Raw genomic sequence first — 11,804 nt, 5'->3', positions numbered from 1 at the left:
GACATTTCAAAACTCTAAAAAAAAAAGATAAAGAGTTTATACCAAGATGTCTACACCTCTTGTCTTATCTCCCTGGCAAAACGACAGCAGGTGCCAGGCATTCAGTTTTAAGCCACGGCCTGTCCCTTAAGGTTCCATATTCCTATATTAAAGTGAGCAAGTCTAGGTTTTATGGGTGTTTCAAAACACATTATCAACTAGCTTGAAACATCAAACACGTTGTTGGATCGTCATGCGCACGGATATGTTGGATTGCCACGTACCAGACTTAGGCAACCGTGCAAGCATTGAAACCCCGTTTCAAGTTGCGCTCTCCTACTGCGGCAAATTTCCTGTAGATAGCAGACACGTGCTACCCTTATGAGCAGAAAATGACTAGATCTTTAAGCGTCCCGCGTTAGCACTGCTTAGTTTACTTTCTTTTTTTTTTTCCAGCAGGTGCCGCAAAGATCTGTAAGACCTAAAGAGCTGGACCAGTAGGCGCACCGTTTTTGAGCCATGGTTTTTGTGCAACCTCGCGACGGGTGTTAACGAAAGCCGTGCACCTCTCTGATATTAAACGTGTCTTTTGCTAAAGCGCCTGTTGCCATGGGAACGCGACCCGCTTTCAGCGCGACGCACAGAAACCGCCATCATGGCGTTTGGCTCGAAGTCACGTGAACCCAACGGCACGGATTCGATGCACACGCGCGCAGGATGAGGCGCCCAGACGCCGTGACGCACTCTGCTTTCAGCTCTCGGGAGACGTGCTCCCGTTCTGCACGACGAACGTCTTGCCGCTCCAGGTCTCCTCGGGGAGACCCTTGGTGATGGAGACGTTGTCCTCGATGAGCACCTCGTTGATGGTGGGCATGCGGTCGACGGAGACCACCGAGATCTTGCGGTGGCCCGCCCAGTAAGACGCCAGACCCGAGTTACGTCTCCGCTGCAACGATATTATGTTTCGCCGGAATGAACGGGCGAAAACAACCACGTGGCACCAACTGCGCTCGCCCACGGTGTTTTTAGACGTTAACCGCAAAAGCGAACGAGTTCACAAGAGCCACACAGGGATGTGCGAGGGAAGGAAATGTTTCTTGTAAGGATGCGCTGTGAAGTTTTAATCAACAAACATGCAAGCGCAGGTTTCTTTCTCGAGTGAAGAATGAAATAAGTGTACTAATAACGGCAAAGTAGGTCACAAGGTCTGATACAGTAGCACAAGCATGACAGGAAGCAAGACGCGCATCCACGGCTTTCCGTGCTTCTCCTGTAAAGCGGGCACCTCCTTGTACTCAGGTGCACAAGGCAAAGCCTGATTCCAAGGCCACAAAAAATGGGGACGGCTGAATTATTATTAACGCAGTAGCGTTAAGGGCTCCGTGTCGCAGGAACTCCGGTGTCGGTGTCGGCGGAGTTGTCCGTGAGCGAAAATTTCCGTATATATTTCGGCATGTCTATATGCCACGCCTTGCTCTATGACATGCGGTGCATGCTGGTTGCATTGCCAAACCATTCTAACAATAAAGTTGCTCATGCCTTGCCTTACATTCTTGACAAAGTTATACCTCAGAATTTTGAGAATGACAGCCCACAAACAAATATCATGAAACAATAGCCCGACAACACATGCCTTTTTATGCTAAAACTTCTCGGACTCAAATATTGAAAGTGCGAAACAATTAACAGAAACCTTAAAATCATGTAAGCTTTTTGCCGCGGCTGTGTACTACCTTCGAGACCCGCCCACGCAAGAGGCCGCGTTTCTGCCAGAAAGCTCGCCTTCGTGCATAGCATTCGCCGCCAGCATTTCCCGGTAAACATTACGGTTACATAAGCTGTAGTTGCCGGGAAGCATAAGAAGCAGTCAGGGATCCTTGAATGCTATCCATTTCCACTCTTAAAGGCGAAGCTTAAGCGTCCTCCAATTATTATTATTATTATTATTATTATTATTATTATTATTATTTTTGCCGAAGTAAAAAATCTCGGTCGCAGCCAGTAATGAATGTAATGAACATATCAATTAGCTTTTGTTGATAACGCATGACATGGCGTGAAGACGAAAGAATAAGGGAAATAAGTTCCGCAGTGCCAAAAGCTTTCTTTCTTTCTTTTGGGCGTTGTTATGCACTTGTACGCGTCCCTGATAACAGTCTCAAACTCGCACCGCGGTGAACTACGTACTGACCCAGGAACGCTTGTAGTGGACGAAACCGTAGCAAAGGTAGGCGAGCAGCGCCACGAGGCCGCACGCGAACACGATGAGAAGCAGCGGCTGGTACAGAAGGCCCAGGAAGAGGCCCGCCAGGGACACGCACAGGCTCAGGAACACGCACAGGCTCGCCTCGATGATGCGGTTCGAGAGTCGCTTGCCTCCGTGCTTGTTGCCGTGCTTCTTGCTCGCTTTGCCGACGCCGTTGGTGGCGCTGCCGGCGGTAACGCGGCCGGAACCGTTGGCCGAGGGGCTGACGCCTGCGAGGCCGACACGGCGGGAAGAAATAAGACTGAGCACGTCCTGGAAGGTACAGTGAACTTCAGGGGAACCTTTCGCATTTTATTGCTACAGCAAATAGTTTGCGGACGCTCGAGATGCACTCACGCCGCCACCGTTGTCGTGTTGTCCCCCTGACGGCGCATGCGCGGCTATCGTGCGGATAGTTAGAGGTCGATTTATTGCGTCTGGTCTGAGCACCAAGCGTCAAAATCTAACGTTATCTGACAATTCACTTGGCGCGCCGACTATAACGCCGACGTTTTCCTTCTTTCTTTTTGACGTAAATCTTCTATCTGGTGCAGCATCAGGTGCGACGCTTGCAAAACGCAAACTGGCGGCGATCATCGCGCCAGCATTGTGAGACGCCTGGTAAGTGTTATGGCGCTGTTTCTCCCGCCCAGCAGGCGTGGCCTCTGAGAACACTGTCCGAAGAGTTCAAGCGGAACGCTGAACCCTCGCTATCGCTCTCAATCTTCGACCCTTCGAAAGCAGCTGGCATATTTTTAGACCGTGGCGGTTAAGCGTACTTGGCCAATAGACAATGCTGTCACGAAGATGTGTGCCAAATACTATTCTTGAGCACGCAGCAGGCTTAGCGAACAACCCGGAGAAGTCAAACATCATCATATGCAATCTGTTAAAAAATAAAAGGATGAGAAAAAAGGTGAGCACAATAGACATGATATGCTTGGTTACACAAAGACTGCAGCAATAAGAAACACCACGCATTTATCCTTCTTCCACTACAGTAGCCCCGACCAACTTCATAAAATGCACTGGCCTGAGACATAAAATATACGATGTTTGCTGCGTCGCGCGCCCGCCCGCACGCACGCACGCACACACGCACACGCGCACACGCGCGCGCACACACACAAACGACAAAGGAGCGTTTGTATACCAAAGACGGCGCGAAAGTGCAACATTGCCGGCGATATCACTTTCAGATTACCGAAGCGAGCCCCTCTAACGTTACAAATTATTGGGATCACGTCTGGCCTAGGGTTGCTGATTTTGTAGCGAAAACGTTACACTGCATTTTAAGAAGCATGAAAACTCATCGGCGCAGAATTAAAGAAATAAAAAGAAGGCATTCTATCTCCATTTTCTACGATAATGGGTAATGAGGTATTTATTACAGAAAAGAAAGTATCGAATAGCTTTAAGGTAGAAGCCTACCAGCATAACCGTTAGAGCACTTTCATGTTAGAGTGACAAAGCTGGACGTCAAAAATCACTGCGACGTCCAACCTAGGCTTACTGATAGTTGCGCATTAAAGGTAGGACTGCGCTGCAATTTAAAAAAAAAAAAGAAGAAAATCTTTGCCTGGTGATATCTGCTGGAATCTGAACCTGGCAACGTTTAACGTTAGAACGCTATCTAGTGAGGCGAGTCTAGCAGTGTTATTGGAGGAATTAGAGGGTAGTAAATGGGATATAATAGGACTCAGTGAGGTTAGGAGGACAAAAGAAGCATATACAGTGCTAAAAAGCGGGCATGTACTGTGTTACCGGGGCTTAGCGGAGAGACGAGAACTAGGAGTCGGATTCCTGATTAATAAGGAAATAGCTGGTAACATACAGGAATTCTATAGCATTAACGAGAGGGTTGCATGTCTTGTTGTGAAACTTAATAAGAGGTGCAAAATGAAGGTTGTACAAGTCTACGCTCCTACATCTAGTCATGATGACCAGGAAGTCGAAAGCTTTTATGAAGACGTAGAATCGGCGATGGGTAAAGTCAAAACAAAATACACTATACTGATGGGCGACTTCAATGCCAGGGTAGGCAAGAAGCAGGCTGGAGACAAGTCAGTGGGGGAATATGGCATAGGCTCTAGGAATAGCAGAGGAGAATTATTAGTAGAGTTTGCAGAACAGAATAATATGCGTATAATGAATACCTTTTTCCGCAAGCGGGTTAGCCGAAAGTGGACGTGGAGGAGCCCGAATGGTGAGACTAGAAATGAAATCGACTTCATACTCTGCGCGAACCCTGGCATCATTCAAGATGTAGACGTGCTCGGCAAGGTACGCTGCAGTGACCACAGGATGGTAAGAACTCGAATTAGCCTAGACTTGAGGAGGGAACGAAAGAAACTGGTACACAAGAAGCCAATCAATGAGTTAGCGGTAAGAGGGAAACTAGAGGAATTCCGGATCAAACTACAGAACAGGTATTCGGCTTTAACTCAGGAAGAGGACCTTAGTGTTGAAGCAATGAACGACAATCTCATGGGCATCATCAAGGAGTGCGCAATAGAAGTCGGTGGTAACGCCGTTAGGCAGGAAACCAGTAAGCTATCGCAGGAGACGAAAGATCTGATCAAGAAACGCCAATGTATGAAAGCCTCTAATCCTACAGCTAGAATAGAACTGGCAGAACTTTCTAAGTTAATCAACAAGCGTAAGACAGCGGACATCAGGAACTATAATATGGATAGAATTGAACAGGCTCTCAGGAAAGGAGGAAGCCTAAAAACAGTGAAGAAGAAACTAGGAATAGGCAAGAATCAGATGTGTGCGTTAAGAGACAAAGCCGGCAATATCGTTACTAATATGGACGAGATAGTTCAAGTGGCTGAGGAGTTCTATAGAGATTTATACAGTACCAGTGGCACCCACGACGATAGTGGAAGAGAGAATAGCCTAGAGGAATTCGAAATCCCACAGGTAACGCCAGAAGAAGTAAAGAAAGCCTTAGGAGCTATGCAAAGGGGGAAGGCAGCTGGGGAGGATCAGGTAACAGCAGATTTGTTGAAGGATGGTGGTCAGATTGTTCTAGAGAAACTGGCCACCCTGTATACGCAATGCCTCATAACCTCGAGCGTACCGGAATCTTGGAAGAACGCTAACATAATCCTAATCCATAAGAAAGGGGACGCCAAAGACTTGAAAAATTATAGACCGATCAGCTTACTGTCCGTTGCCTACAAAGTATTTACTAAGGTAATCGCAAATAGAATCAGGAACACCTTAGACTTCTGTCAACCAAAGGACCAGGCAGGATTCCGTAAAGGCTACTCAACAATAGACCATATTCACACTATCAATCAAGTGATAGAGAAATGTGCAGAATATAACCAACCCTTATATATAGCTTTCATTGATTACGAGAAAGCGTTTGATTCAGTCGAAACCTCAGCAGTCATGGAGGCATTACGGAATCAGGGTGTAGATGAGCCATATGTAAAAATACTGGAAGATATCTATAGCGGCTCCACAGCCACCGTAGTCCTCCACAAAGAAAGCAACAAAATCCCTATAAAGAAAGGCGTCAGACAGGGAGATACGATATCTCCAATGCTATTCACAGCATGTTTACAGGAGGTATTCAGAGGCCTGGAGTGGGAAGAATTGGGGATAAAAGTTGATGGAGAATACCTTAGCAACTTGCGATTCGCTGATGATATTGCCTTGCTTAGTAACTCAGGAGACCAATTGCAATGCATGCTCACTGACCTGGAGAGACAAAGCAGAAGGGTGGGTCTGAAAATTAATCTGCAGAAAACTAAAGTACTGTTTAACAGTCTCGGAAGAGAACAGCAGTTTACGATAGGTAGCGAAACACTGGAAGTGGTAAGGGAATACATCTACTTAGGGCAGGTAGTGACCACGGATCCGGATCATGAGACTGAAATAACCAGAAGAATAAGAATGGGTTGGGGTGCGTTTGGCAGGCATTCTCAAATCATGAACAGTAGGTTGCCACTATCCCTCAAAAGGAAAGTGTACAACAGCTGTGTGTTACCAGTACTCACATATGGGGCAGAAACCTGGAGGCTTACGAAAAGGGTTCTGCTGAAATTGAGAACGACGCAACGAGCTATGGAAAGAAGAATGATGGGTGTAACGTTAAGGGATAAGAAAAGAGCAGATTGGGTGAGGCAACAAACGCGGGTAAACGACATCTTAGTTGAAATCAAGAAAAAGAAATGGGCATGGGCCGGACATGTAATGAGGAGGGAAGATAACCGATGGTCACTAAGAGCTACGGACTGGATTCCAAGAGAAGGGAAGCGTAGCAGGGGGCGGCAGAAAGTTAGGTGGGCAGATGACATTAAGACGTTTGCAGGGACAACATGGCCACAATTAGTACATGACCGGGGCAGTTGGAGAAGTATGGGAGAGGCCTTTGCCCTGCAGTGGGCGTAACTAGGCTGATGATGATGATGATGATCTGCAAACTTTGTTTTCACAAGGACCGTTTTCCGTGACGTCACGCATTTATATTACGCTCCGCGTTTTTGGTACAACATCGAAGGAAATCGAGTTCTGTCGTCATGTCCGCGGCTATGATGAGGCATTTATTTCAGCTAACTCCGAGAGAGCTTCGAGACGGTAACCCACCGACATGCGCGGTCATTAGCATATGCATTTACACCTGCGGGTTATCCTCGCTCCCCCACGTCGCCCCTTGCCGATAACACACCCCCTACACTCCACGGAAACTGCTTTACTTACCCACAACTATTTGACTCCCGAGAAAATGGCTGGTCGGATGTGCACCGTGGACTTCTGCGGACGGATGCAAGCCGCCGCCTCCAGCTCCGTGGTGATTGTGGTAGGTGGTCATTCCGTGGCCGTGCGCCTCGTTGTAAAATACGATGGGACTCGGTCTTAGGCTGCCAGGCGTCACGTGAGTCGCCGCTGTCTCTAGCGGAGTCATACCTGGGACGGAAGGACAATCGACCAGTGAAGCGGATCGGTCGGCTGACGAATGACTAATTCGCCAATAGGTCGGGTTGTTCATCAAGCAGTGCATTCCATGTCTTCTTCATTCAATCCCTATCCGGTCAATCCCTAACTATCTAGCTAAGCTAATGGACTAATTACACCATTTTAACCGCAACCTTCATCTCCCAAGACAGCCAGTGAGTACAGCTGTGGAATGACTAGTCGTCTGCTAACAGCCAACAGTGAGTTCGCGGCAACACAGAGTAAGATGAAATACAGACAGCCTGTTGTATCTCACCGTCTACACTTAGGGAAACACCAGCTATCAAACATCCATACATATACTCGTGATACTGGCTATTTGTGCTAGTATGCGGCACACGAAACACCTGTTTTAGAACAAAGTTCCGGAAACTTACACTGTAATATCCCCACAAAGAGCCGGCGGAACTAAATTTCTGTCTCTCGCAGATCTCGTAACGAGTGCGACGCGGCCATGGCGCAACACGTATTGCTTCGCTTGCAAAGAAACCGAAGCGAGCGACCGCACGGCACTCAACACCACGCGTTCACGTTGTATCGGAGCAGACGACAGGGCAAAATCGTCTGCGCTTAGTACGGAGGCGTGGCTCTATAGACAGCCGTTTCATCCCCTTCTCCCCAGCGCTTGGGAGAGTTTACAATACGCGCGTGGAAGGTTAAAGAAAGAGAGGCGAAGGACGAGGCACCGATCGATATTGAGTCGAAAGTTCCCTCTCCACGTCTGCCCGGATGGGATGAATGACCGCACACCTGTGTGATTCGCTGAAGTTTATCACGTTAGACACGGGGAAAGAAAGGAAGGAGAGGAGAGAGAGAGAGAAAATGCATCCAGTCAACACACCGTTCTGTTTCAGTTCATATTGTAACGAACTTCCGGAATGCTTCCGCTTCCGTGTCTCCTTTCGACGTTGCAGCTGTTGTAGAACGGCAAAGAAAAAACGCGGAAGCCGTGCAGAATGGGAGTCGGTATATCGAACGCTTAAGAACTCGCCGCTCCCTTCTGCTCTCCCTCAGGTAAATGTCATTGACCGCGACGCGGACCACAACAGAGACCTGGCCGACATGCCGCTGTCAGCAGCAATTCAGTCCGTCTTCTTTTTTTTTTTTTCTTTCTGTCTGCCGTGATACGATCGGTTTACAAAAACGGCCCCGGAAATAAACTGCGACAATCGACACCACTGTTTCGTCGAGTGACAAAAAAAATAACTACTTAAAAAAATGCAAATACTTGCTGTAACTAAGCAGCGCTGTTTTTCGCGTGCAACTCAACGTACAACGCTGTCGAAGCCTCCTTTGGCTCGCTTTTATTCCTTTGCAAGGCTGTAAATATTGTGTACTAAGAAACGTACATATTCGCAGTGGCTTGACTGTTGTTTCGGTGACTTAGGTTGCAGAAACTTTATGTCTGAATTTGCTCGTTTATGTAAAAAAGAAAAGAAAAAAGACCTCAAGTTGTGGCGTCACAATCGCGTGGCGCCGTTCCCCTCAGTTCTTGTACAGGTAGATGAGGCGACGTTACCTTTTTGACAGATATATAGAAAAGAAGAGAAGCAATTAAATGTATTTTGGTTGTTTCCTATGTGTGGTATGGCAAAACTTTATTCTTCTCGTTCGTCACTGGCAAGGGTGCTTCCCTGCAGGAGTGATGTCAGGCAGGGGAAGCAAACAAACATGGGTGCTTTCTTTAAAACTGAAGGTAGCGCTAAAAAGGACGGACACACGATTAAAAGACGACACGACGACGAGGAAACGCGTTTCCTCGTCGTCGTGTCGTCTTTTCATCGTGTGTCCGTCCTTTTTAGCGCTACCTTCAGTTTTAAAGAATGCATCACCAACTAGCCCAACACCAAGTTTTATTGAAACATGGGTGCGTCACGACTGGCGCCGACAATGAAATGGAGGGAAAGCTAATGAACGTTCACACGCCGACACCGGCAAGGATGCTTCACTGCACCATTAACGTCACGCAGGAGAAACACACAAACGTGGGCGTTTGCTATGTAGTGAGTGAATGAATGAGTGAGCGAGTGAAACAACTTTATTCGGTCCACAATAGACGCGAGTAAACTCAACACCACTTGGCTAGGCCCACTCGGGGACCATCAGGTGAAACCTGACGGTCCTCTCGCGGGCCCTCTGGACTGCCAGGATTTGAGAGGTTTGGTACTGGGCCTTAATAAGCTTCATTTCCTCTTGGGTGAAAAGGGGACCGGCAGAGGCGCAGCCCCACAGGACATGCTCGAAGTCCGCATAACCGCCACACAGGGGGCAGTACGGGCTTGGGAACCATTCGGGGTACACTGTGTGCAGTGCCGCGGGGCTCGGGTAAGTGCTTGTTTGTGGAAGTCTGAGAATGACTGCCTGGGCCCTGCACAGCGAGGAATGCGGCAAAGGCAGGAGTCTTCTTGATAGTTAATTATGCTTGAATATCTCGTTGTACGAGCAGAAAGGCTCGGGTCGCCCAGGAGAGGGGGTGTTACCCGGCGTACGGTCAATCAAACCTCGTGCAGCCGAGCGAGCCTCCTCGTTGGCGTTGAGTGAGCCACCCTCAATGGTTCCAAGGTGCCCAGGGAACCAGGCAAATGGGTGATGTTTGAGGTCTTTAGCATTTAGGATCGTACGTAGGGCCCAAAGACCCACGATTCCCATCTGAAAGGCTCCGATAGCGGCCTTGGAGTCTGAATAAATCATGTCACGTACACTGTCCTTCAATGCAAGAGCAATTGCAACCTGCTCCGCATCGCTAGAACTAGAAGTGCGGATGGTAGCGCAGCTGAGGACTTTGGAATCACAGTCGAGGACCACTGAGGAGAAAGCTTTTTCTTGAGCGTACGAAACAGTGTCTACGAAGCATGTTCGATCCTTGTCCAAGCGGGCACTGGCGAGCAGAGCTTTACCCCTGGCTCGTCTTCGTTCTTCGTTGTCGGTCGGATGCATATTGCGTGGTATCCGGTGTATGGAAATCTTGGATCTTACGTCGTTGGGCAGCTTCACAGTGTCGGGACCGACGACTATGGGGTTACGTCCCAACATGCCAAGTATGGCTCGGCCCGCTGGGGTACCCGAGAGTCTGATAAACTGAGAAAACTCTTGTTCTTCAACGATTTCTTCGAACGTGTTGTAGATTCCCGATTCAGACTGTACACGTCTGAATAGTTGAAATATGCACGGAAACAACCATAAAAATAACGCAATGCAAACGAGACGGCACCCACGCTGGCATCAGAAAGGACGCTTTACCGCGAGATTCACGTAAGGAAAAATAAAAACTTCCAAAAATAATTGATGATGACAGTCAATGTGAGAGAATAGCTGAACGCTTCTAGAGATGCGCTCACTTTGTCGAATAAATGACGCGCTCAAATGCGTGTGTTTGTTGCAGTCAGGATATTTAGATAGCATTTATTGTTTCATTGAGTAACTTGGTAGAAAACAGAAGAAGGGGAATCGAGGTGCTCGATTTTGTTAATCACGACCACATAAAGCCAACACACACTGAAAGCAATGAACGCAAAAGAAGAAAACTGGAACGAACTGTCCGCTTTTATGGTCTTGGTAGAAAACAGAGTGGTTAAGCAGCACACCTGTAGCAGTAGTATAAGTGGCTATGCGTACAACCCTATCCGCCATGTGTGTGTTGTATCTAGCGGCGCGAGCGCCGGCACGGAAGGCCACTGCCATTATCCTATCCCGCATTCAGCGTCTAAAGCTTCAAAGTTTGCAAAGTTCTCGCACGACACTGCGTGCGTCTCAAGGAACTGTATATTAGTTGGCGTTAATTCGGCGCCGAGCCCGCCCGGCGATTTGGTTGCGCGAGGCCACTTGTGTTTTGAACCGGCGCCTTTGTATTGACGGTGAAAGTCCCACCACCAAGGAAACGACCGAAAGAGCCAAAGAAGGGCCCATTCGCTTAAAAAAGGAACCATCGTGTGAGCACTGACCCCGGCAAGGGTGCTTCACTGCAAGCCTTGTGTCGTGAAGGTGAAGCACACATACACACGCCGACACCGGCAAGGGTGCTTCACTGCAAAAACGGTGTCACGCAGGGGAAGCACACAAACACACACCGATACTGGCAAGGGTGCTTCACTGCAAGGGAAATGTAACGCAGGGGAGCACACAAGCGTTGGCGCGTCGAGACTGGCGCCGACAATGTAATGGAGGGGAAGGTAGAGGAAATACACACGCGCACACACGCACACCATCAAGAATGAACACCGGCAAAGGTGCTTCAGCGCAAGCGGTCTGTTGAGCAGGAGAAGCACGCAACATGCCATGTCTTTGCAGAGAATATACTCTAGTAAATGCAGTTCGTAACAAACATTAACCTGTGGAGCGCAAAGTTCCATTGCCAATTTTAGCCCCGCGGGAACTAGAACAGCGCGGACCCTAGACATAACGACCTTTGTGTCGTGTCAATGTCAGGAACTCAAAACACTCAAGAGTTTCTCGATTAGCTAGCGGGAGAAAAAAAGGAAAGCTGGGACGAAGAACGACAAGACGGAGTATGTGGTTGTGCGTCTTATGCTCGTTTAGGTCCACGCATTTATGCGTTGTACTTCTAGTCATGCATCACCAAGAAGCCCAACCAACTTTACGCTCCTTTGGA

General features: G+C 48.2%; 1 protein-coding gene across 1 annotated transcript in view; it reads right to left on the bottom strand.

Annotated features, from left to right (window-relative positions):
• Positions 1–18: 18 nt before the first annotated feature.
• The window catches only part of LOC126527999 (uncharacterized), a 32,343-nt gene continuing 20,557 nt past the window's right edge, over positions 19–11,804 (bottom strand). Inside the window, exons 2-4 of the mRNA XM_050175839.3 lie at positions 6,941–7,147; positions 2,171–2,454; positions 19–925 (exon numbers count right to left, since the gene is read on the bottom strand). Of these exons, the coding sequence (XP_050031796.1) occupies positions 731–925; positions 2,171–2,454; positions 6,941–7,145 (684 nt within the window). The 5' untranslated portion in view covers positions 7,146–7,147 and the 3' untranslated portion in view covers positions 19–730. The remainder of the gene's footprint in view (positions 926–2,170; positions 2,455–6,940; positions 7,148–11,804) is intronic.

The sequence above is a fragment of the Dermacentor andersoni genome, chromosome 9, assembly GCF_023375885.2.
Source record: "Dermacentor andersoni chromosome 9, qqDerAnde1_hic_scaffold, whole genome shotgun sequence".
Lineage (NCBI taxonomy): Eukaryota > Metazoa > Arthropoda > Arachnida > Ixodida > Ixodidae > Dermacentor > Dermacentor andersoni.
Note: the sequence above shows the minus strand (reverse complement) of the source record. Positions and strands in the feature narration are given on the sequence as shown.